This window comes from Aythya marila, assembly GCF_965140915.1.
Source record: "Aythya marila genome assembly, chromosome: 7".
Classification (NCBI taxonomy): domain Eukaryota; kingdom Metazoa; phylum Chordata; class Aves; order Anseriformes; family Anatidae; genus Aythya; species Aythya marila.
In genome coordinates, this window is record NC_139048.1 from 6108135 (window position 1) to 6135083 (window position 26949).

The 26949-nt window shown below is 44.2% G+C and overlaps 1 protein-coding gene across 2 annotated transcripts in view; it reads right to left on the minus strand.

The window, feature by feature from the left end:
• Positions 1–24899, minus strand: part of GRK5 (G protein-coupled receptor kinase 5) — a 165200-nt gene extending 140301 nt beyond the window's left edge. The window contains exon 1 of one of the 2 annotated variants that reach the window (XM_082765183.1): positions 24629–24899. In XM_082765183.1, coding sequence (XP_082621309.1) covers positions 24629–24680 — 52 coding nt within the window. In that variant the 5' untranslated portion in view covers positions 24681–24899. The remainder of the gene's footprint in view (positions 1–24628) is intronic. The other variant, XM_082765184.1, reaches the window with a different exon arrangement.
• Between the last annotated feature and the right edge of the window lie 2050 nt (positions 24900–26949).

Below are 26949 nucleotides of genomic sequence, written 5' to 3' on the forward strand. Positions count from 1 at the left end.
ACTGCAGGACCAGGCCTCATCTCTAGCAAGTTATTAGGAAGTGTGTGTGGGTGTTTGGGTCAAACACATCAAAAGTCAGTGCTAAGCATCAGACTTCAGCTGTCTGGTGATACCTGGCTCACGTGACACACAAAAAAAACCTCCCCAGATATTTTATTATGGGACTTTCAGAGCATTACAGCTTCCTCTGAACTATCTGGCTTTAGCTGTCACCACACACACACACAAAACAAAACAACAAAAAAAAAACACATGTGAATTATAGAGATCAGTGGTATGGCCTAGGGCACAACTTTTTTTTAGACCCACATGCCTACAACTCTTATGTACCTTCTGCAGTGCACAAACAGCCCCATTTATACATATAATTAAAAAGTAAAACACTTCAGGAAAGCAAGCCTTCACTGGAGAGCCAGATGCAGCCCAAGAGTGCCCGGAAGAGTCATGAACAGTATTTGTCATAAAACATTTACAAGAGGTCCTAAAGCTTCATGGTCTTTTGTAGTGTTCTGCAAAACATCACTTTTCTTTAATTGTGAACATATCAAGTGGCGTGAGATAAAAGGTCATACTCCTCGAAGAGATGTCCGTGTGGCAACAAGGAGGATTTTTGTGCAGGAACCAAGTGTTACATGAGGCACAAAGCACAGAGGAAGGTTATGGGCACGCCAGGCTGCAGCAGAAGGCACGTGAGAGAGGCGGAGGCATAAGGAGAAGAGGTGCTGGACCCTGAGCTGGAGAAACCAGAGCTGGAGTTTGCCGTGGTAAGGCCACCTGAGAGTCCTGAGAGGCTGAAGCCAAGGAAGAGAACGACAGCTGGGAAGAAACCAGTGACTCCCCCAGCAATTTGAAGTGGTTTCAGGCACGAGTAGAAGAGAAGCACTTCTCGGCAGCAATCTGGTGTGTATGTAGCGTGCACGGGCTGTGCGGAGGCAGCACGGCACGGTGGTTACTCAGAATTTAGCCATTTTCATTCCCTGCTCTACCTTCACTTCCTCTTACTGCTTCTAGAGGGATCTGCAGCCTCTTTGCCGATACGCAGAGGCAAAACTGGAAGAAAATAACCACATGCAAAAATATCCATGTTGTCAAGTGGAGGCTTCCTCTCTCTGTGTGCCTGTGACTAAGTAATTCCCCTCCCATTGTGTCCCTGGGACACCGATTGTCCCCCAGAACAAGCGGCCGGCCGGTCAGACGCCTCTGATGCAGCTCCAGCCCTGCCACCAGCTTGCCAAACACGCACATTGCGACCTCCAAACCAGCCCACGTCCCCATCTTATCCCTGATCCAATATCTCCCTGTTACTTTTTTTTTTTTATTATTATTATTATTTTTTCCTTACGTGACAATGTGCCGTGCCCAGCGTCCAAAGTTTCACTGGGGACACAAACCCACCTAGGACAGAAAACAAAGCTGGAGGGCCCATGGCTTGGCCTGACGCCGGGCAAGATAAGCAGCAGGGAGGTGCATGGCTGTCACCATCGAGGTCTGCTGTGGCCAGCACCTCTTCCCCGCTGTGCCACGAGGAGCAGGCAGGAGCTGGTGTCACCTACACGCAGGCAGCACGGACTGCGGTAAGAGGCTGAAATTTTCGAGGTGAGAAGCAAGATGCAGACAAAAAGGTTTGGGGGGCACCGGTTCAGTTAAACGAGCGTTTCCAGCAGGTAGGAGGAAGGGATAGAAAAGTGACCTTTTCCCATTAAGAATTACATATTTGTTTTGTTTCCCTACAAGTTATTTTTTCTGGCATTGTGACACATAAAACATTTTGAACTTTCTAAGGAAACTGTTATTAAAGCACTGAACATTACAGCGAGGGTGCGTTTGAAAAACAGAACAATTAGGCATTTCAAAGTTTATCTAACTTAGTCACCAGTACCCTTCAGATCTGGCGCAATTCAACACAAGTTTGGGGGCCAGTTTAATGATCCCTGCCTATGATGCCCTGCATATAGGAAGGAGACCTCTTGAAAATCTCTCATTGTCTATAAATCACCCCCCACCTCCCTCTGGCAGCCTGCTGGCGCACACCCTGGCGAAAGAAGGCTTTCCTTCCAAGAGGAGGGCATTTTGTTCAGAGATCAAGAGCTCAAACCCACAGGGCCTCTGTGGAGCTAGGGGTCCAGCAGCCCCAGGTCCTCACACAGAGCCACAACGCTGGCAAAGCAACCACAGAAACCGAGCCCGCGGGGCAGGACGTGAGGCTGTGTTCTTTGCTTTCATTATAATTCACCGCCCCAGCTCAACTTCCACCAAGTTCCCCAGGAAAAAAAATGTGCAGAGCTACTGCCAATATTAAAGGCTCTCCAAAAATTCAGCCAGACAGAAGAGGAAATTCCTTGCCACATGGAAAGTCTGGAGGAGGGGTTCCTGCTAGATAATGGGAAAGATGCTTAATGTGGCCGGGCTTGGGTCAGCCTTTCCCTTAGCCACTTGCACAGGCTTTTCTAAGGTTTTCAGGGGGAAAGAATAGGCCAGGTCTGTCTGCTTCTCTCCCTTTTATTTTTAGCCGTTGTGTGCCACACCTCTGCTATGCAAAGTGCTGTTATCTCATCTGCAGATAGGGACATCAGGCACCCGCGGCCCTCAATGGAAATCCTGCTGAAGTCAATAGGAGCTCTCCTATTGGTATCAAGGGACTGGCTGGACAGAAAGGCAATTGTTAAAAGGTGCAGAAGAATTAGAAAGGAAGCATGTTTCACTCAAGTAGAAAACTATATTCTTCCAAGTTGCTCTATGAGCACAGGAATGGGGAATTCATTAGCTTGTCCCTACTGTGAGGGTGCTGCAGGGTAGGACTTTGCTACATTTCATGCAGCTTATGTAAGCCAATCCATCCCGTCTCATCTGAAGCCAAATCACCTTTCCCCCCTTTAAAAGAAAAGGCAGAGAGCCTATTTGAATGTTGTTCAAGGCCTTGCAGAGCACAGAGCACCGCGGTGAAGATGTTATCATGCTATGCCAGGAACGCGAGGCATCCCTGACCAGAAACGCTTCAGAGCCACAGCGTGTAGAGATAAGCGCCACCACCATGGCATCGCACTGCTTGCTAATGTCTCTTAGCACCAAACCCAGGAGTAAATATGGGTGATGAAAACCACGGCCTGTGGTTTTTCACCCAGAAGCAGACAAGAATGGAGCAGGTGTGGCTGTACATGACCGAGGCCTGGTGTGCAGCCCGGGCCGGCCTGCACGTGGCGGCTATTTCAGATTGACAAGAGGTGCCCGTACCTCGAAGGGACAGGCCTGTGGCAGCACGACGTTGGTGGGCACTGCCAAAAGTACTGCCAAAATAAGGGGTCACTGCTGGAAGCACTGCACATCACAGATGCAGGCTGAAATGAACAGAGGGGGAAGAGGAGATTTGGTACACAGAGGGACTGAAGCATGCTGTTTACACAACTATGCAAAGAAAGGTTTCTTCTGGAGATTTTGGGTAGAAAAAAAAATCATTTCCCTCCCTGGATACCACACTTTCCTCTTCAAAAATAACATAAAATTTATCTCAGAACTATGATTTCAGAATTTCCACAACATCAGGTACATCGTGGATCAGAAATGCTCTCACTGAGGTTTTAGGAGGCTGAGGCTGGGGTTTTACAGCTGTCCCCACCTCAAAACACCAACTTTAACCCAAGCTCAGATTTTGTGGCAAACAGCAAGGCTAGAGTTCCAGAAACAGGGTCCCATCTCCTGACAGGTTTAAACAAATAAGTAAAACACAACAAGCAAATCCACAGAGACATCGTACCATGCAGGAGGGAATTGCAGACACCTTTAGAACCCCAAATCCAAATTTAGATCCCAAATAACAAGGATTTCCAAAGAAACCTATTGCTTTCATTCCCATTCTACGTTAAAAGTCTTTTCCATACAGGAAAAGAATCTATTTATGTTTCATTAGTGCCAGTTTTGAATATACCAATAGGCTGTGTGTATATAGGAGAGAGGGGAGTATGCTATGCAGCTGTGAGCTTTCTTGGCTAATTACTTGTTTTCTCTTTCTGAGCAAAATAAATACTACAACAAAATTCAACAGGGCATAACAGCACGTCTATTAAGGCTGTACATTTTCCATCAGACTCCACTGGTATTTGTCTTAGCCATGCTTAGGCTAAGAAACCCCATCTATGGTATCATTCATAAATAGGAGGTGCAAAGACCTGCCCAAATACATGCTCTAAAACAAATAAAATAATACCCTGACTTGACACAGAGCAACACAAGGTAGAGATGCCAGAAAGCCAGTTAAACAGACGTTAAAGTAATTAAGAAATAATTCCTTCTTCAGCATCAGCAGCGTCAAAACATTTTGTTCTCAATATGGAAGCCTGTTACATCTGGTCAAATTTTTAGTTCAGAAAGATCTTTAGAAAAACCTTTAGGGAGATTTTATAGAAAATCTGAGCCCAAGGTGTGTTACCACTACAGTTTATTTCAACCTTAGTTTTGGTAGCTGAAAAATGTTCAATGTTCTAAGAATGCATCTGGAGTTCAAAATACCGAAAATGCATTAAAACTGTGATTTTAAAACAAAACCATTGCACTTAATACCCTTGAATTTAACAATATTCTGGACACCAGCTGAATTAAAAAGCTTACAAATGAAACAAAAGGAAGTTTTTATATATGATTTGCAAACACTAACCTTCTAAATCGCAGACTGTAGCATGGCGTACTTGCACTAAAAAATAACAGATATTTCAGGTCCCCAGCTGCCAACTGGCAAAAACTGCTGCTGTTCATATACTTTGGAAACAGGTCCCAGACTTGTCCTCAAAGCAGACGGATTTGTGCATGATTGCCTCATGGAACAATGATTTAATACAAATTCTTGAAACTCTTACAGATTTTACTTGCAAGTCACCTTTCAGAAGTTGGCTCTGAAGTCACATACGTCCTATTTTGAAGTTAGATGAACAATTCATATGTATAAATTTTCCCATGCATAAGGGTTTGGGAGAGAAATTAATATTTAAAGGTGAAAATTAAATATCTTTAATCACCTGTCCATACTCCAGCTATTTTCCTTTGCAGAAAAGACCATCGTCAAAAAATGTTTAAATTAAGTTATAAATTAGAAAACAGAAAAGGAAATATTTTCCATATGTTTAATTTTACACCATAATTATTTATTAACCAAGCCTACAGATACATGCTGTTACTCTATGGGAGTTCAAACAATACACTTACTGTTTGAAATATGCTCTTCCATTTGCCTCTAACTGGAGACATTTATTAGTTCCATATTTTACTGGCAGTAATTATTGCTGGGAGCTGTACATTCATGATCTGTGCAGACCAGAGGGAGACACCTGTGTGGATTCAGTTAGGCCAGCCCTAACATTTCTAAACTCTGCCTGAAAATGTTTAAACCGTTGTAAAGGGCAGATGGCTAATAAAACTCTCTCTCAAAACTTACTCGCTCTTTTTCCAATCGACACTGGTATTTGATACAGCCCAACAGAAGCCACCACTGCAACAAACTGTAGCCTGACAAGAAGAGACCTGATAAGAAGAGACAACCTCTTCATTTCCTTCTGTACCGAGCCACTGCCTTCTGTGTCCAACCGTGGGGGTCACCACTGAGCTCAGTGCAAGTATTTCAAGCCATCGCTCAGGGGCTGTGACTGGCAGAAACATCAGGGCGAGTGAAAAATCATGCCACATGTGATTCACTTCTGCTTTATTAATCTCCAGCTTGTTAATCTTGCCACCAAGTGTTTTGACTGCAATTTTTAAATGCATCTGTAAAGCCAGCTTATGCAGTATGAACCCACACAACCTTAGGGGTAGAAATCTTAAACCAGCTGTTAGCAAAAGCCTACATTGCTATTCCAGTGCCTGACAATCAAAATATTAATTTTAGCTTCAAACCCAGTTGTTTTAAAGTGCGTGATGCTTATTTACTTATTTATTTTCTGAATGGAGTGGTTCTACTATAGCTGGTCTATTCACTTGCAACATCATCTCAACACCATACTCCTATGTCTGGTACTCATTATTAAATTGATTTGAGATAACATTTGACCCGTGTGTTTCCCACACAGACAAAATCTTCAGTCTCAATTTGATAGGATGAAAGAGCTTTATTGCTCAGAGCACAATATAACTGATGAATAATATACTTGGTTAACTTTTTAGATGTGGATAACATGAAAAAAGAAAAAAAAAAAAAAAGGTTCTGAGAAACTGTGGGTGCCACTGTGACAGTTAGTTCTTCAGTGCTTTCCAGAGTAGTTCTTTGGGTTTTCATGTAGTGATTTCATCAAAAAGTATCTGAATTCAGCTGTGAGTTCAATAGGTAGCCACAGTAGCTGGAACCTTTATTTTCCACTGTATTTTACCTTATTTGTGTTTTGGAAAATCTCAGATCTTAATCTGCTCGGGCAAATTGTCTGCAGGAAACTAGCAGCTCTGCAAACAACACCCTTTTTTCTACAACACCATGTCATGGAAACTATGGTAAAACTCTTTCAGAGTTGCAGAAATATTTGTAAGAATTTAAACAACAGAAGCTTGCTGTACAAGAGGACAACTTGCTCTGCAGCTTAGAGCTGAGAGGTAGGGTGAAGTAGCCTGGACTTATCTGACAGACTCCAAGTTCCTGCTACAACAGCGAGCTGCAGTCAGCGAGCACGATGCTGAGCAGGTCTCAGGGGAGCTGTAACCTGCTGCTGTCCCTTGCTAAGTTCCTGTGCGACCATGCACATGGTGCTTCTCCTAGCCCTAGTGCTGTGCCTACCTGTGTCCGTAGCTCCTGCAGAGGAGGGACTGCATCTCTCCCTGTGTTTGCAGATACTGAGTAGCGCTGAAGGATTCTGCATTTGCCCAACTAGTCCCGTAAGGAGTAAACAAAGAATATTTTTAGAGTTCATAAGGAGGACAGGAAACACTAAAGGCTACTTCTGTGAAATTACTGAGCTGTCGACACAGCCAATAGCAGCTAGCTTCACAAGAGAAGATTAAGTGCCTACATAAGGATTTTCACATCAGTATGCTTTTAACTATTGCTCATTGCCCAATGTATGAGTTTACAGCGAGGTAACATAAACTGTGCAGAAGGACATCATCTACTTTAAGGTCTGGGCACACTCCCTTTCACGTGTACATACAGAACAACCCAAAACTTGGAAGTCAAAGCAGGGTTTTCAGAAGCTTTCAGAAAATTTTCAAGCACTTATTTAAGCTATTCCTACGAAGAAAAATAAAATACAAATTCTGGTGACAAAATAAGGACATGTAAGAAAGCGTGAGGTGTGCTTGATATTCCATATCTCAGAAAGAACATGACATGTTACCATAAAGAAAGCAGACATCTCACAAAATAGCAAGAAGCAGCAGAAAGAATTCACCTGGATTTGTGATGTTACCTAGTTTTGAGCAGAAAGAAAGGTCTGAGCTTAGTCCTGAGGTTCTCACTCAGGCAGTCTCCAGTGCCTTCCAAGGGAAATTTGCCTGGATGTCAATGATAGGAATGTTCCTTGATCTGTTTGGACATTAGTGTGGCATTAACCAAGATTGCTCCATAAGATAATTAATGATGAAATGCATTTTTGACTTCCTTACATGGCGCAGCTAAGAGGAGAACCAGGCTGAAAAATTAGCTCTAACAACCAAATAGGGGATGATTCCTGAATATTAGGTCACTGTAGAAGACACTGATCTGTGTGTTACAAATTACTACAAAACAAGTGAAATATGCTGATTTATACGTAGAAAATAAAAAACGCATGCAGCTCTGCAACAGAAGGGAACTTAGTTGCCTGTTCTGTATTTTCCATGCACTAATACACCCTTTATCAGATCCTTGAGTTCAGCTGCTTTACAGAAGAGATTTGGACCATGAGAGGTTACACAGCTGACCCAGGCGTGCCAAGCTGACGGGTGGCAGACTGCTCTCCTGCTCTCTAGCCTCGTCTACCATGACTTGCAAGATGAAAAAAACAAAACCTGGCATGTCAGCCCTGAGGTGTATGACCCAGAACGTGCATGACTCCCAAACCCTTTCCTGTTCCTAGGTGCAGGACCTCCTCGGGCTGTGACAGCTGCTCACCTCCGCACTGAGCCCAGCACCTCCGAACCAGCCGCACCCCACTGCATCTCCCAGCCCTGGACAATTCCTTCCCCCAGGACCTCACCCCAAACTGCATTTTCTCTGCTTTGTGGAAGCTGGGTAGAAAGTTTTGGGGATTTAGTTTACCTCTCTGCAATGAGCTGCCAAAGCAACGAGCCCACAGGGCTCAGGAACACCTTATGGCTCCCTCATGGCTGCACTGCAGTGCGACTGTTTCAACTCTGACTGAGTAATTACCAGGGAAAACACTATTTCCAAACAATTTTTAAACAGAGCAGAGTTTGGCAGACAAATAAGCCTCTGCAGTATTAGAAGATACACAATACTATTATATCCTCATGAAAAACACATAGAATAGCACCATGGGCAGACTGAGATAGGAATATTTATAAATGACAGCACGCTCACAACCGTGGCTCGTGTCCCGATGGAAATTCCCATCCTATCTTATTACTTTGCAACAGTTGTCAGGTGGAATACCCCGGTAAGAAAGGGAGCCTGCTTGCCCACGAACACTGCTTCATTTCTAAAAACAAGGTAGAGCCTTGGGACGAATTCCCATCAGGTCTATGTGAACTGTTGCAGATTTTGTCACGGAAGACCAGGCAATTGCTTACATACTTTAAACACGCAGATATAGGTGAACTCAGCCAGACTGATTCTTTCTAATAGGCAGATTATTGTATAAAGATGAATTAATGGATTCCTCTTTTTAGCCTAAAAATAAAGTACTTACAAGAACAGCAACAGCGGTAAATATAAAAATTGAGCAAACTGAAAAAAAAAAAAAGTACATATTTCACATCATTCTACAGCTTTACTTGTATCTGCCCGCATCACAAAGGAATAAAAAGGAGTATTTAATGTTTTAAAGAGCTCATAATGCTCTTCATGTTCTTTATGACTTCTACCTATGTGTGAACTTCCTCTAGGTGAATCTCTATCTCCTTCCTGCCATACCTCCTGCTTCCTCCAGCTGATGCAGGCAGGTGACAGTAAATGGTATTTGTGATCTCTGTGCTCACCTCACTGGTGGAAAGTGGCTTCTAACGTTCCTACAAGCACTAAGCTGGGCCTTTAGCTTATTTCTTAAAAGTGAAGGGAGCTGGCACCCAAATATAGTTATTTGTGCTTTCAGCTTAAAAAGAATGATACTTGCGGCCAGTGGGTTCTGTAGAAAATGTTGATGATTTTGCTGTGTTCTGTTAAATAAACTTTAATACGGTTGAGCTTGAACCAAACTTTTGGCTCCTGCCCAAATTTTGTAGCTTTCTCCTTTTGAAAGTCGACAAACACACACTTCATGCAGAAGATCAAGACAGTAGAATCAGACAGGAGCTGTTGGGAAGATCAACACAATGCTGCAACAAGCCAAAGAAAGCTGCTCTTTGATACCGAAAAAGAATGATTAAAAATTACGAGACCTGAGGTTATGAGAAAAAGAGGAAAGTCGTCCCCCTTCCTTCAAATCAACAGTGAAGTGCAGCATCACACTAAGCCTTAAGCACAATCAACACTAAAAAAAAAATCACAAGACCTTTTTAGTGACTCACATCAAGGAGTATTTTCTAGACTGCAAAACCCTGAGGTAAGTAGGTAGAAAAAGAGAGGCATGTTAACTGTGCCTCCTTTTGTAATTGCTATTGCTAACTGACTGCAGCAAATGTATTAAGGAGAGTTTGTGGTATAGAGGATGGCTGGAAATGGAAGCGATGAATATTTTATACAGTAAAAGTATCATAAAGAGATTTCAGAGGATGGGCAAAACATGCAAGCAAAAATGCAACTGTGGCCACTGTTAAAATCTATTTAAAGATCTATCTAAGAGCTGAATTTTTACCTGCTGAATAGTGCCATGGAATTAGTTCAGTGGCATTTTTCTCTAAGACAGACAAAGAATATAAGATTTTAGTCGTAAAATTAATAGCTGTGTTTACAAGCCCTTTAAGATGCCACCTATTTTTACTCAGTGAATCATTGCCTGTCTTTATAAAGTATATTTCATTAATCTTCACAATGCACACAAATCTCAGTGGGGTTGCTCTGTTTACATACCAAATCTGAAGTTCTAAGCCCAAACTATTTGTCACAGTATCCAACTTTAATAAAATATCTATTTATTGGAAGATGCCGTTTTCTTCCATTCTCTTAAATCACAGCAACTGATTCTTGTCAAATTGTTCCCCTCCTTTTTCCCCTCCCCAGAAGAAAGCAGTAAAGACTTACAGAGGAAAATTTACTCCCATCCAAAATTATGCAATATTAAAATTGGCTTTATCTTCCAGCTGAACTTTGTCTAAGGTCAAATGAAATGAAACTTCATCTGCAGGGAGATATTAGAGAAGTTAATACATCGGTTGTTTTGGTTTTAAGAACACAGTCGTCGTGATTTGCAATCAGCCCAGATTAAAAGATCCAATGGTAATAGAGTGCAGATCTGTGCTCATGAAGTGTCTGCAAATCTCTTCATGAGTTTAATGGAACAAGCAAAGTCTCCTTTAAAATGGTCTTCTTAGGATCATTTGCCAGAATTAGGAGTCAGACCCTCCAAGTACTTATACAAAATGTGACTTTCACAAGCAGGCAAGAGCCTGGGATGTGAACCACTTACTTTCACTGATGAGCAATTGTCTCTGTCAACAAACTCTTCACCTTATGGGACTGTTCACATATGAAATACATTTACCTGCTTTAGTGTTTATAGGATGGTATCTTCAGCTTGCAGATTGCACCTGCACTAACAGATTCAATTGGACAGTGCCACAGCCTGCTGTGCTTCCTCTTTTGAAATATGAGGCTGTATCCTAACATCTGAGCGATAACCTCAAGCACTGAGATTAACAAAGTGCAGAGATCAAAGCTTTGCTGCCTGCCCTCCTCAGTATCCAGCCCTAAGAAACATGCCAGGCCTCTCATGTTTGGCTCTTTCTGGCACAGAATACACATTCCCACAAAGATTTTAATATCCCGTATCTGACTCCCAATTTTAATTTCACCTTAACTCATTGTATCTAAAAAATGAAGTATAGAAAGAAGTTACTAAGTATTTTTGAAAATTTTAGGCCAGGGACTACGAACAAAAGCATGCTCTGTCCTCACCTTGTAAAATATTTCTGAGTTTCTAAACAAGCTTCATGCCTTCACACAGCTGGTAAATGTTTGCTTAAAAATATATTCAAACAATCCTCTTGCAAAGGATTTGTAACATATAGACTTGAGCTTCATTTTGGAAGGGTCATTTACATAGCACATACATGGGTTTTAAAAAGCTGCCTTTTATTTATTCTAAACTTTCCAATTACCAGTTTGTTTATACCAACCACCACAAGGAGGTCTCAGAGAGGTCACTCAAGGAATAATATATTCCTCTATCTCCTTTCCCAACTACGTTCATGGAGCCAAAGTTCATTTCCTTCCATGAATAATCCTAGTGTCCTGGTATTATTCAACCTGTAATCTGCTAATAAGCAAGAATAAAATATTAGCAACTTTAAATAAGAACAAGGATAAACACTGAAGTGTTGTGCAGTCATATTGCACCATTATTTTTAGACAATCTGTTTTCAGCGGAGACCGCCACAAAGGGTTGTAAGCAGTGCATGGCTCATACCTGTCCTACACACATTTGCAGTCATTCTAGGCTTCTAATATTTATGGCATTCAGAAAAAGAGACGTATTCCCCAGGAGAGCTGGAGGCAAACAGCATCCCAAAAAAGGAAGAGAGAACAATATGCTGAATCCATCAAAGTTTGTCACTTCATAGTCTTTTCACAGCCAAATAAACATTTTACAGCTGGAGGGCTGCATTAGCCAAAATAACAAATGTCCTGAAACCTGCTAGAGATTTCAGATTAGCCTGCCCAATGAAAGAGTTTGATCCCATGCTTTATACATTGGACTTGTGCATGGACAGAGGCAAGTATTTAGTGTACAGGTCCTGCAGAATAATTACCCAAATTTTTATTTTTATTTTTTAAACAGGATTAACTGAGTTTGGGGGGAGACTTGCTTTGAGTTTATTTTTTTAAGCAGGTTGTGGCCAAGCCTGCTGGAATGTATTACAATCCTCTGTAGCATTAGAAGTGATTGCTGACCTTTCAGAGAGCTTCAGATGGTCGACTTTGACTGGTAGATTCAAACACCACCCACTTTAACAGTGTTCACCTGGGACATTTTCTTTCAGTCCTTTGCACAACCCTGATTTTTTGGCCAATCATCAGATGTCTTAGGGATGGTTCCTTCGAATACTGCCATCAGCTGGCAAATTCCAACATTTCTCCTTCACAGATTTTTGCTTTTCCCCTCCATCTCTAGAACGAGCTAGTTTGGGCAGGTGGGTCATGCTTCAAGCTGAGCAGTTTGACAGTTGTACAAGATGCTATCTAATCACTGTACCTTGGCAAGAAAAAGCTGTTTCTTGAGACAAATTTGCCCAGCCATCCATCTGAAGAGATCAGAAGCAAGACCTGAATTCTGCCAACGGTTAGAAGGGAAATCCCTGATATACATCCAAAGAAACTGATGCTGGAGGCTTGAAAGCTTTAGAAGCAGGTCACTGGAAGTGTCAAATTCTGGGATGTCTTCAATACCAGAATGTTTGCAACAGATTTCCTCCAAGCTTTGCTTGGTTGTGTGGGAGTCACACAGTTATTGAACAGCGACAACACTTCACACTCTACGGCAGTACTAGGTCCTCTGGATGATTTCTGTTCAGCACTGAAGCTGAATTCACCTGGCAAAGAACATCCATTACCATGGACAGAGCAGAGACAGAACAGAGAAGTCAGTCTGACTTCAGACAGGCAAACTGGTAGAAACTATGACTAAAATAGCATAATCACAAACACAACAGCTGTAACACAACTCATTATAGAAAAAGTGAGTGCCTTGTTTGCCTTAGTCTTCACTGACAAGGCCTCCCAGGTCTCTTCAGGGTTCAAGGAGGGACAAGACCTACCAGCAGCATACAAGGGATTACTTAAACAGTTGTGGCCTACACAGGCCCACAGAACCAGAAAGGCTGCACCCAAAAACGCGAGCGTGCCCAGGGCTGATAGTATTACAAGGCTCTTCTCTGTCAGCTTTGAAAGGAGGTGGAGACCCAGAGAGGCCCACTGTGACTGAAGGAAGACAAAAGGACCATCCAGGACAGTACAGGCAGTCAGAGTCACTTTGGTTACATGGTCATCTCATAACTATTTCTGGACACATGAAAGAGAAGAAGACTGGCAACTGCCAGCATGGATTTACCACGGGTAAATCATTCCTGACTAGCCTGCCAGCCTTCTTCAATAAGGTGACTGGCTTTGCAGACAAGGAGAAGAGCAGCGAATGTTATTTAGGCTGATTTTAGTCAGGTTTTCAATGCTGTCTCACACAGTAGTCTCATACCCAAGAGCAGCTCTGCTGAAAAGGCCTGGGGGCATGGCAGACACCAAGCTGAGCACAAAGCAGCAGCATACCTAGCAGCAAGGAAAGCCAGCAGCACCTTGAGCTATTTGGACAGGAACGCAGCCTGTAGACTGAGGGAAGTGGTTATTGCCCCCTATTCAAAATTCATTAGACCACATCTAGAGAGATACCACATCTAGTTTTGCCCCATCCCCCAATAAAGGTCATCAGTAAACGAGCAAGTTGTGCAGAGGGCCATCAAGATCATTAGGGGCTGGAGCTCCTGCCATGAGGGAGCAGGGCCTGTTCGACCCCAAGAGGGGCTTGGGGCTGCAGCAGGGGACTGACAGCAGCCAGCCAGCAGCTCTGGGGAGGTTTTTGAGAAGTTATGCCCTTCACAGTGCTGCATAGGCTGGAGGATGACAGGCAATGGTGTAAATTTAAAGAGTGTTTCAAATGGATATAAAAAGGTTTCCCTCACGAGGACAGGCAAGTAATGGAGCAGGCTGCCCAGAGAGGCTGCACGGCCTCAGCCCATGGAGGTTTTTGATTTTTGACTGGTTAAGGCCCGGATCAAGCTGGGCTAGCTGCAGAGCTGCCCCTGCTTGGACCAGAGGCCTCCTGAAGTCCCTTTCAAACTGAATTATTCTGTGAGTTTAGGAAAATCATGTTTACAAATTTCCTGGATTCTTTGGGAGGATTCAAAGAAGTGAATCAAAGGGTGAACTGTCAACATAATATACTGAGAATTTCAAAAGTGGTTTTGAAATTCTTGAACAGTGGTGTGATTGTTTTGTTTTTTGTCATTTTTGTTTTTGGAAGCTAGTTTCTTAAGAATTGTTGGTGAAAGGCAACTGTATCTCAAGAAGAAACCCTCTTGTGAGTCAGTAATAGTTGACAAGATAGGAAATCAAGGCTAAGAAGTTTACAGTGGAGTGAGGCTGCCGGTGGTGTGCCAGAGATCTATGATAGGACTTGGACTATTCGGTCTATTCATAAATGGTCTGGAAAAGAGATAAATAACAAGATGACATTTGCTGCCAAGATGAATTTCTTCAGGACACTCGTACCAAAAACAGCCTACGAAGAGTTGCAGAAGTATGTTGCAGTATTGAATCACTTAGGGAAGAAAAGAAAAGAAAAAAAAAGAAGTTCTGTGTCAGCCAGCAACGTATTACACATGAAAGAAAACAACTCATGCTATACACAACAAATAAAGGGCTCTAAATTAAACATTTCAGCTCAGGAGACAAATTTCTGAGCTCGTTGACAGTAGTTCCAGTAAGGAATGCTTATCATAGAGAAAAAGAGCAAACAAAGTTAAGAAAGGTTGTCAAAAAAGCAAAGGACAAAGTACTCAGCATCTCTACGTCACTGTCCATGGTGCACATTCAACACACAGGGCCACACTACCAAGGGGCAGATTTGGTCACTCATTTCAGAAAAGATACAGAATTAGAACATGTGAAGAGACAAATATGATAGACCTTTCCACCTGGAGACAGGCTGATAAGGGCATATGAAAAAAGGTTATGAACTCAGGAACAACCTACTAGAAGTTAGGGCAGAATCAACAAAATCAACACGTCAAATCCAAACAGAAGTATATGATTGATTTGAAGATAGTTTGCTTTCCTTCTCCTCCAAGACACTACCACGTATTCATCATGGCTACTTCCTGAGGTTGCCAAAACAGACGTCATACATCGGCTGAGAGCTCCTCATGAAGCACGCATGTGGGAAAGTTTGCATGCTTTTGCTGCATTATGGAACTCATTGCCACAGGAAGTTGTGCAGGCCAAAGTTGGGAATATGGGGAAAAAAAAAAAAAAAAAAAAAAGATAAATTCATGAGGGATAGATCCTTGTATTAGACACCAGTGGACAAAACCATCTTCTGCTTGGGAAGTTCCTACTTCCCAAGTAGAAGTGAGAGGCTGAAAAGACAGGCTTGGGGAAGGCTCACTCTATCCAAGCCTTTCCATAGGCACCTGCTGCTATCCAAGGTCTGTCAGTGACACGGGGCAAGAAGCAGCTTTACTCTGAACACTTCTATATTCCTACCTGCCCAGCTCTCTGAATCAGAAACCTGAAGTTTTCTTTTTAATTCCTGAACCACTGTCTCTCATTGAGCAAAGAGTGAAAGGAGATGCATGCTAAAGGCACAAAGCTTCTGAGAAAGGTGCATTGCAACTCTGAGAAAAGCTTACATCATATATAAGTCATCTGGCTAATTCTTCTTAAAAGTCATCTGCTGGCGAAATAAACAAAGCACAAACTTTCCCAGATGTGTACTTCATGAGGAATTCTCAGTCAACATATGATTTATGACTTGGCATCGTCAGAAAACACAAAATCGTGATTCAGAGATGAAATGTAGATGTGGAATTGCTATGGAAGGAGACAGAAAGGGTTTATTCAGAGATCAACCCCAACTCCTGTATTGGTAAGCTTTTTCACTGCTTGCAAATGTTGCACTGGACAATTGTTCTTCCTTTAATAGTAAGAAGATTAAGGCTCAGTGTTCAGATTCCCTTTGTTTTCCGCAAATGTTAACCAACTAAAATTTCCTGCAAATCTGTCAGGGTAAGCAATTGCATTTTTGCACCATGCTTCTCCACAAAAGAGGACAGGCAAGTTGTCTCATTGGACTTCTGAATCACAGACAACCAACTTCATGGAGACCCAAAGCACTGAAAGAAAAAAAAAAAAAGAAAAAAAAAAGAATCTATAACAACTAAAAGTAAAGAAGATAGGAAAAGGCACACTGGGAATTTCATTCAGTCAATCATCCCCAGTACAAAACAAAACAAAGTCTATCAGGAGTGGGGAGGAAAGCAATGGGGAGAGAAAAACAGCAGAAATGCAAGCAAAAATAGAATGACAAGCAATGAACAGCGCCAATGTGCAGTATATATATCTCCACAGATATTTTGGCAACCTTGGCTAAATGACGATTTAGCCTAGCATCCATCCTTCCCAGCTCATCTGCTTGTTAAAGATGTCAGTTCCCTTGCACTGCCTACGGGGGTATTTTGACAGAAACGTCACCAAGGACTCATTGGTGTTGTTTTAACTTGGCACCATTGATGTCTTTGCTTTGTTTCTGAATCTCTTCTTACAGCTGCATTTCTCTCCCCCCCCCCCTTCCTACGACACACTCAATGGCTCAATAGACTGTGCCCGAATGAGATGGCTTCCTCATTTGTAAAACTTTCATTGGAAATAAAGACTTCCTGTAGAATCACGTGGGTCTCCCATAAAACATGCATGGAAGAAAGGGTTTTAGATAGGAGCAGTGTCACGCAGACAAAACACTGACCAAAGAACAAATGAGGATAATACGATGGAGAAAATGTATAAAGCCTTAGATATCTCCAGTAAAGTGATGTTTAATCCAATTGAGTTAAATATGTTTTAAGCAGTGCATTAAGGATTCAGAGGTGATGTCAGACAACAGACAATGGAGGGAAAAAATAGAAAGATTGGAAAAGTGGGAAGAATACGATAAGGGAATTGCAGCCTAGAAAAATTTAGACTACTTTAACAGAGAAAAACAAACAATCCAAATTTATTCACTGGAGGAATGCTGCTAGGAAAGGAGAATGGTCCTGGAGTGCCGACAGCTAGGAAACAGCACCCCAGCAGCCAAGGTGCTGCACACCCGCATGAGGGAGAGGTTGGCCCCTTGAGTAGTTAAGTGGGAGAGGTACTGCACAGAAATAGGGTAACTTCTAGAACTTGTAATATAACCTCAGCCTACCAGGAAAAACCGGGCTCAGTGAAATCAGGCATTCAGTGGGACCCAAGAGAATACTCAACGAATGCAAAAATAGCTGCTGCTGCTTATTAACTGCCTCTTTGGCATCCTCAGGTCAACGGGGAACTCCATAAGCAACCTCACTCATGGAAACTACTCAGAAATATCCCATGTACTCCCTTGTGGGCACTGTCTCTTCCCCAGGGCCCCCTCCACATGTGACCAGTTATTTCAGCTGATTTTGAGGTTGGCCAGAGCGAGGACCAGATTCGGACTGCCTGCATGGCAGACTCCATCCCTAGGCACACCTCTTGGGAACCCACCGTCGGGACTAAACTTGTCCTGAGGAGTGACTGCACAAAATTTGAGGTGGACCATCCAAGCTGACAAGCTGGAAGGAAGAAAGAACAAAACCTGTTAAACTCAGCAACAGGAAGTGCCCAGAGAATGAAAACTCGGTACAAAAGGAACTACATGAGTAAGGAGATGAGAATAAGGAGAATTTAACTAGAAGAGTCAAGATTTCTTGGGCTGAAAAAAAAAAAAATGTTTCTTGAAAGAGAAGCCCGCAATTTGAGTCATTTTTATACCAAAACTGTTTAAAATAAAAAAGTGCTTGGAGGACAGGGGACAGAATGACAAAGTAGGCCTTTCCCGATGGCTGCTAAAAGTTGGTTTCACTTCAGCTCTACCGGTGTAGTTTTCCTGGCCTAGCAGCATTGCAGCAGTGACATCAGAGTGATCCCGGAGGTCTCAGCCTCGCAGAGCACTCACAAACAAGCTGCGTTTCCAGCCGCCAAGTAGTCCCCCACGAGGTCCGTGGGACAACTCATACATACTAATCACTTGTAAGGACTGGAGGTGATGGATACACAACATTTTCAGTCTTTGCTGTGGCACTGAGAACTTAGCTGTGAGTAACTACCTTCATCCCAGAGCACAGCCAGCCACCCTTCCTTCATTAGTATTATTTGCATTACTCAATCCCAGGTCAGAACTGAGTCTTGAGTACTTGGGTATATTTCTACTCCTATTATCCTGCCCATCTTTCTTGAAAAAAAACGTTTGTGACAGTGTCTTCAGTTATATCTGAAGAGAAATATGAACTAGAAGCAGCTGAGCCAGCTCCACAGACTTCTCAGCCCCATCCCTCACCCATGCTTTCTTCCATCTTTTCACTTTAACTAGCAACACCATTTTTTTTTCCTTCAAATAAAACAGAATACCCATCATCTTTGCAATATTTTCTTTAGAATATTTAATTTTTGTTCCCTACCTAATCACAAGGCAGTATGCATTTTTAAATCATCCAGGCAAAATAATTACAAAAATAATCCAGCCAAGTGTAATCAAACTGCAGGGTTCTTTATTTTCCTGGCCTCTTAATTTAATTTCACATCCTGTGGTCTTAAAGAAACATTGGGATATCATCTTGTTATTGTTTAGGTTGTGTGCCTGTAAAAATGAGGAGTAATTGGTTCTTTTCTTACTCACTGCCACACAGAAAACTCATATACCAGATAGAATATTTTTGGAGTAAAGGCTTGGGGATAAATCTCACAGATGAGCACAAGATAGATTCTTAGCTCCCATTTTCATAGGCAAAAATCAAACGGAAGGGTAGTATTTCCTATCCAGCTGTAAAGGAAGAGGAACCCTTGTTCGATTGTTTGGTTTTGAGTATTATTTTGTAAAGACTGGAACTGCTTTGATAAAATCTTTTGTTTATAAACTTTCTCAACACAGTGATATGGATTCTGAAGTGATTTTTGTCATTTTACCCATGAGAATAGTCACAGCACAAAAAGCTAAATACAGTCGCAAACTTCTGCCTGTATCTTGGATAAACACTGAGAATTCCTTGCTGTGTGGATGACTTTAGCAATGCTAAGACCTCAGAAAAGGAACATATTGGTAATGAATACAGGTAGTCTCTTCCCAGATTTATTATTTTTCACTTGACAAAATCAATCACATGAGGTTAATGGGGCAGATATACGTAGCTCTATCCAAACCTCCATAGTTAACATCTGTTCGAGAAGACTGACCAGCTGATGGTTTTGTGTGTTAATAACCTAAGAGACCATCACAGCTCAGTACTAAATATTTTTTTAAATGCCTACAAACCCATTAAAATCAATAGCAATTAGGCCAAAACACTGCCGTACCACAGCAACAACAAGCATGAAGGGGCATAGTCCTCTCTCTTCAGCCAGGAAGCTTGGGTAGAAGAGCTCTTGGTTTCTCGAGCATCGCCACATCTCAAGACCTGCTGCCCACAACGGCGAGCTGGAGAACCCCAGGGACAACCCCAGACAAGGAGCAGAATGTCCACAAAGAGCACAGCTACTGCAGCTCTAACCTGCCTTGCATCAGCTCTACTATAAAAACATGAAAAGGGATTTCATACACACACACGCTTGCTCTAAATTGGGTACGGTGAGGAATCTTTCTGTCATTCAGACTTGTACATTCTTTTCACAAAGGCCTGAAGCCTCCTGTTTTCTGAATTTTCTTGATCAGAAAGTAACGAAATATTCTGAGCTCTTTTGGATATTTGTTTTTTACCCCAAAAGAAATGGTTACAGCTTGAAAAAGAATCTCATTTTTAAATCTAATGCTTAAAAGCACTCTATCTTACATCTGAAGTAATGGCTGATTCCATTCTTGGATTTGTTCATTTTTTTCTTGTAAGCTACTGCAGTGACGAGAGCTTTTCTTGAATTCCAAAAAGAAAACTAGACTGAGTCACTGCATACAAGCATCCTCTGCTTATAGAAACAACATTTTCCTTACAAAGTACTTTGTTTTTAAGTCAAGGGATACGGGACAGGACCTTAGATTCTGCATTCCAAGCATCGGCTAATGAACTTGCTAAAGTTAAGTTGCAATAATCATATTCTCCATGGGGTTTTGGCTGTCGCTATAGTCACCTTCTTTCCTTCAAAATATGCTTTTCATTGTTCTACTGCCCTTTTTCCAATTGCTCTGCAGCCAAGTTCTTGGAAAGCAATCACGCTTCTTGTTTAGGATTTATTGCTAGTCTTTTGCCAATAAGGACACGCACAAATGTCTCCTGTGATCATCCTGCAAAAGCAAGCTAAAAATACGGCAATATAAAACCAGGCACATTTTGCATGTTAAATGGCATCAGTGTGCAGTCACCAAAAATTTCTGAGATATATATATAAAAGAAGATTGAGCCTTTTGGCTAGGCTGATCAAAGGTACTGCTTGGGTGCCATAAATAAGTTTATTTTAGAATCCCAGTCTCCTCAGAAAGGGAAAAAAATGTGTTTTTGTTGTGTTTTAGTAGCTGCAACATTTTTTCCTTTTATCAGATTTACACAGTAAAGTTTGTGCTTTAGAAATTTAAGGTCTGAGGAAAATAATAGTTTATCTTCCAAACTGGCTGCCTTAAGACTAATAACCATGATGACTAATGCCGTTATCGCTAAAACTTTAAAGCGGTGAAAACTGGTCATTTGTTTGGTTTTTACAGGATTGTAAAGGATCTTGCTATTTCAAGTTGTATTTAGGTTTTGAAATGTGTTTCAGGTTGTCCAAGAAAATTCATGTGTGGAGCAGCAGCAGATTATACGAGGGAACACTGATCTTATAGCTCGGAAATAATGGCTCATGACAAAGAGTATCTGGGAAATCACCATGCCTTGGCCACGCTTATCTGACCATATTGCTTGTTTTCCATACAAACATTCTGGTGTAATCATCAGCCTATTTGAAAGACTTTTATCAGCTTACTGCTTTTTACAGGCAGGGGTAGAGTCAGGACTGTAGGGATCTGTTTTAAATCTTCTCGCTGTTAGGACTGTTAAAGTGCCTCTGAAATTTGGGAAGAGTCAGTCCTTGGTCCCTCCGCAACCCTTCTCCTTGTTTCTGATGAGGTCCTCTCTTAAACAGCCTTAAATTGGGAAAATGAATCAGGACTCATTCATGAGCCCGGGTTCCCTTTCAGCAGCTTGGTGTATTCCAGTTCCTAATGGCTACGTGATTCTGTGGTTCAGACGTGATCGCTGAGACTCAGAAACAAGAGGGCTAATGAAAAGATCCAGATAAATGTTTCACCACCTCATAATTTGGGGTTCTTACTCAACCTGAAATGACTGCGATTGTTATTATTCTGCTGTTCTTTTTATGATTCTCATCTTTCTTGTCTTTTCTTCTCTGCTTATTCTTTTCCCCAGGCAATAAGAGATGGTCCCAAATACCTATTTGGTTCCTATAATTAAACCAGATGTATTTTCTATTCAGTCTGAAAAGGGACTGGCCATTTGTGCAATAGGATTTTGCATACAAGAAAAAAGAAATGATCATTGAGGAAACAACATAAATTCATTCCTAATAAATTATAAATGAACTTTGAAATGCAATAAAACTCCATTTTTTTCCTATGCTCAGGCTGGTAGACCTCTGAGTACAAATAACTCATGTGATTTTATCTCAAACTTTATATTCTGCAAGCAGATGATGATTTCCTGAAATTCATTCTCTGCTTGAAATTATTCAGTGAAATACATTTTTGTATGTGAATTGCATTTACTTTTTTTGTTGCTCTAATAAGATTACTCATGTATCACAAGGCATCAGTTAATTCTGGGTGTGCTTCTCGTTGTAATCATCAGGATTCTGGTACGAGTATTTGTATAACAGTTATAAAACTTGCTTCCCACTATTTCAGCAAGGAAATCCACTTTGCATCAGTGGTTGCTGTAATAAAATTTGGTCACAAAGGAATTTACACAAGGGACCCCAGAAAAGCCGCTTGCAGGGCCAAAGCAAACGAGTTGCAAAATTTAAACCAATATTTGCTAGAAAATGTTTGTGCTGGTCACTCAGCCCTACTCCTGAGGCCCTTACAAAAGTCCTCACCGCTGGACTTAACACTGCAGGTCTTCCTAAAGTTTAGTTTCTCTGAAACTAATCTGAAATATTTTTTTTGATGCCGATATTGGATTTGCGCTCCCCTTTGCAATTTTGATAAGACTTCTGCTTTTACGAATGGCTGCAGAAAGGATCCCATTATTTCGCTACCTCCAACATCAAATACCGCGCCGCAGGCACCAACAACCACCTAACGGAGCTAACACAGCTTCTGCTTTTGACTTCACAAGTGCAAGCACACATGCATGTACTTGGCTGTGGCTACGTGTTCACCTAGCTACCTCTATCCACACAGCCCGCAGGACCTGGAACAAGCTTATTCTTAGGTACCATAATCCCCAATCTATTAATTTGGGTTTACTCTTGGTCTTCAACACGCTGTCCATCTTCTCCATCTGTAATGGCATCCACTGACATTATTCCCTGCAAATTTTAAAAACACTTTACTCACAGAAGCTTGCGCGCAATGATAATTAAAAATCTGGAAACAGGGATAACAACTGTGATTTGTGATGTCAGGTACACAACGGCTCATCCATTCTTCATTTCAGAAAAATTCAGCTCCCTCTCCCCCAAATATAAAAGTTTTATAAATAAATAAGCACCAGGCCTCAAACATTGTTGCTGGAACTTCGTGCAGAGTTAGAAGAAGGGTTGGAGTATAGTTTGGAGTAAGCCCTGATAAAGCTCTGCCGTTTGGATGGGAGCGTCAGCTTCCTTCACACGACTTAGCACAATAAACAACATTGCTGTTACCATCTTGCTGAGGATGGTAGAAAAGGACCATAAAACTGAGTGGCATATTCAAAATTCCTTGCAAAATATTGGCTCTCAGAAAACAACACACAATAACTGTAATTAATACCAGTCCTTTAAAGTATCCCTGAAGTCTTCTGAAATCTAACCCAGTACTACGCTGCTGGGAGCAGCGACTGCATCCTGAACAGCACTGGAAATGACAACAGAAAATCGCAATTCTCCAGGAGAAGACAGAGTTGTAACGCACCGGTCTGCTCAACAGAAAAATACCTTTGCCCTGAGTATTTAGATTTTATTTTTTTTTCCTGGAGAATCGCAGGACTTTACTCTTTAGCTAAGCCTCACAAGTTCAACACCCCCTGAGTTATATAAACATTATTTTACAATTCGAGCTATTTTCCCCAGCGAAGGGATCACTCCAGGGGAGCACCGTTTCAATGACCCCTTTTAGCAAGCCAACATCGCATTGCTCCTGCTTCCATGCCTTCGGCGGGACCAAGCCCGAGGTGCACCCAGGCAATCAAACCCCAGCCGCAGGTTGCACCGCACCTACAGCCGCCCCTACGAGCAGGGGCTTCCAGGAGACAACAAGTTGCAGCAGAGGCTTGAGATGTGTTATTTCAAAGGGTAAAGGACGTGAGGGTTAGTGCTGGGGGGGGAAACAAGCCAGGAGAGAAAAACCCCACCGGCAGCAAGCGCTCGCATCCCTGGCAGCGATGCTGCGGCCGGGAGGTGCCGGTGCGCGGCGCCCACCTTGCAGCGGGGGTGCTGCCGGCAGGGCCCCCCCCCAAGGAGCAGTGGGGGGACACCTTCGTCCCCCCCTTTGCTGGAGGAGGAAAGGAAAAGCGGAGAGGGGAGAAAACAGCCCCGCAGGGCTGCCGGCTGTCACCGGGCTTTTCGTGGGGTGGGAAACAGGGGGGATGCTCGGGGGTGGGGGAAAAAGAGGGGATGCTTCGGGGGGATGCTCGGGAGGAAACAAGGGGAGATGCTCAAGGGGGGGATGCTCCCAGTGGGGATGCTCCTGGGGGGGAATCCTCTTGGAGGGGGGAGTTCCCAAGGGCCACGCAGCGGCTTCTCCTCGCCGGCGGCTCCGGGCACCCCTCGCCCCCTGCCGGGGACCCCCCGAGGCTGAGCCCCGGCTGGGAGCAGGAGCGGGGCTGGGGCCAAACGGCGGCGGCGAGGGGCTCCTCGGTGGCTCGGCGGTCGCCCCCCTCCTCGCCCCCCTCCCCAGCCCCCGAAACAACGCGGCCAGAGGCGAGGAGCGCCCGCTCGGAAGCGCTGCGGTCCTGCCGCTGTCCCCGCGCAGCACGGCGAGCTATTTGCGGCTCCGCCGAGCCCTCCTGAATGAATGCATCCGCAGCTGACCTTTAACAATAGGCGCTGAAATAGCACAATCTGCGGGACCCGGCTCCGGGTTATGGTTATGGGGGGGGGGGGGGGGGGTAGGGGGGGGAAGGAAAGGCAGCGGGAAGGAAGAGATGGGTGAATATTGTAATCACGGCGATCTCGTCCGCTTCCTTTCCCAAAGCTCCTCGCGCAGAAGGAGGGGGGGAGATCAGTGATATTCTCCCCCCCGGTGCCGGGGGCTCTCAGCCTCACAGAAACCTTCCCCAGCTCCATTGCCCCGCGCCCCCCCCTCTCCCATCCCTCTCTCCCAAGCAGCGGGGTAGCGGCGCGGCGCCGAGGATGCTCGGTGTCCCCCCCCCCCACCTTTCCCCTCTCCTCCCGGCGCTCTCTCACCTTCCCTGGCTTTCAGCAAGACGGTGTTGGCAACGATGTTTTCCAGCTCCATTGACGAGCTCGGGCAGCGCAGCTCGGCGGCACTGCAGCAGGACGGCGCCGAGGTGCGGAGCCTGCGGGCGCCCACCAGCTCCTGCCCCTTAGCGCCTCGTCCCCCCGGGCATGATCCTTCCTCCCTCCCTCCCTTCCTTCCTCCCTTCCACCCTCCGGCCGAGCTCCCCCGGCGCTCCCCTCTCTCTCTCCGCTACTCCATCCTCCCCGGCGGGCTGAGGGCTGGGGCGCTCCTGCCTCCCTCCTCCTCCTCCTCCTCCTCCTCCTCCTCCTCCTCCCGGGGGTGGGGCACCGGGAGCGGCCCCGCAGCCCCGCGCAGGCGCCAGCCCCGCAGCCGCTTCGGTGGGGCTGGCGGGGGGGGGTCCCGGGGCACGGACAGACCGACGGACAGACGGACACAGCCCCCCGGGCAGCCCCCGGGGCCGGGGAGCTGCGGGGGGCACCGCGGGGGCGGCCCCGCTGGCGCTGCCCTGGTGCCGGGCGCCATCCAGCGGCTGCGGGGTTTGGGGAGCCGCCGGCCTGGGTTTGATTTTTTTTGGGGGGGAGGTTTGGGGGTGGTTTGTTACGGGTTTTTCTTTTGGTGTTTCATCCCGAGGAGGAGCTAGGCTGGTGGGAAGTTTAGGCTGAGCCCTAAATGCTGGGTGCGTGCGAGGGAGGGATGCTGGTGTTGCTGGGATCGATAGCGCGTTCGGCAGGTGGGGCGAAGAAAGAGGGATAAAACCCACCCGCTGCCCTCACCAGCACTCTCCCCCATCAGCATGGCACTGATTAAATCCACGCGAAGCAAAGCAAATCAAATTAACATGCGGCTTCTTGTAGGTGGAAGGGAGGCACTGCCCTTTCTCTCCCGTTCTGGTCGCACCGATCGTATTTCTCCCTGCAGCCGGGCAGAAGTGGCTTGCAGCAGCAGGCTGCCGCTGGATGCGTTTCCTAAATGCAGGAGATAAATGATAAATGCCCTTAATGAATAATATCTCGGACATTAGGATCATGTGGCTATAATAAATGCCTCCTGTACCTTAGCAAATGCCAAAGGTTGGAGCCTGGGAAGCTATTGTTGCAGCAGGTGCCACTGCTGTGCATAATCCTCCCCATCCTCCCCCCCGTCACTTCAGGAAACGTTCAGGCTCCGGTAGCCATGCCGTGCTGTGGTTACTTTCTTTGTAATGCCAAGTTCCATATAACAGTGGTTGTGCCTGTAAGTACCGGAAGATTTTTCCCTGATTAAATAATTCTTGAGGGAAAAATTGCTTCCTGGAAACCAGAGCCTTAGCACAGAGATGAGGCTCCTGAGGAGTGGCTGCCCTGCGTGTTGTTTGAGCACTTCTGTGCAAGGGATGATGCTCACATCTAAAGAGAACAAAAGGAGTGAGGCACCTGTAGATCCTAAGTTTGGGTGTAAAGCAGTATGTGCATCTGAGGGCTCTGCTGCTCCCCTTGTATCCAACATCTACATACTAATGTGCTATGCACACACAGTCATCTGCAGCATTGCCCTGTAAAACAGAATTACAACTTCGGAGTGCTGGTGTTGTCCTTTGTGAACATTTATTTAGTTCCTGAAAGAGTAACTAGCAGAATTATCAGAAGAGTTACAAAAGATCCGCACGGCATTTGGGAAGCCCCGCTGAGCTACTTGGTGTTCATAAACGGCCCAGCTCTGAAGTACTTGGAGTTCCTGGCACCCAAAGGTGCGCTTACCCAGTCCCTGCAGAAACAGGAACAGCAACTGAACGAATGTCGTGCTGCTGTCTGGGTGGTTAATGACACCGAGCTGGATGACTTTGCATTGAGGTGGGAGAGGAGCAGTGGAGTAAGTGGCTGAGAGCAGGGAGTGGAAAGCTGAGCTCTGTTACCGGGTGCGAGATTCTGCAAAAACACGTTTGTCTGAGTTACACAACTACACGGAGGGCAGCAATTCTGACTTCATTTTTATCAGTAAGAACAATGGAGTGGGTTTTCCTAATGATTCTTAGAGCAACTGAGAAAATAAAACTTGTTTCCACTACATCTGAGTCAGTTTGGTGCCCTAGAACAAGAAGGAATTGTGCTCGCTATCACAATGCCTGCTTTGAAAAACAAATCGAGGCATCCCATCCTGGCTGCATCCCTTTCCTAGCTCAGACTCTAAAGGTTGAATATAGCACTGCTACATGACAGAGCTCTGCTTCAGCTCGGGGCTCTGATGGATGGCCCCTTTCATGGATGTGGCTCCCTAAGGACTGCCAGATCAATTGCCCTGTGCAGACCTACTTGACCCAAAGTCCGTG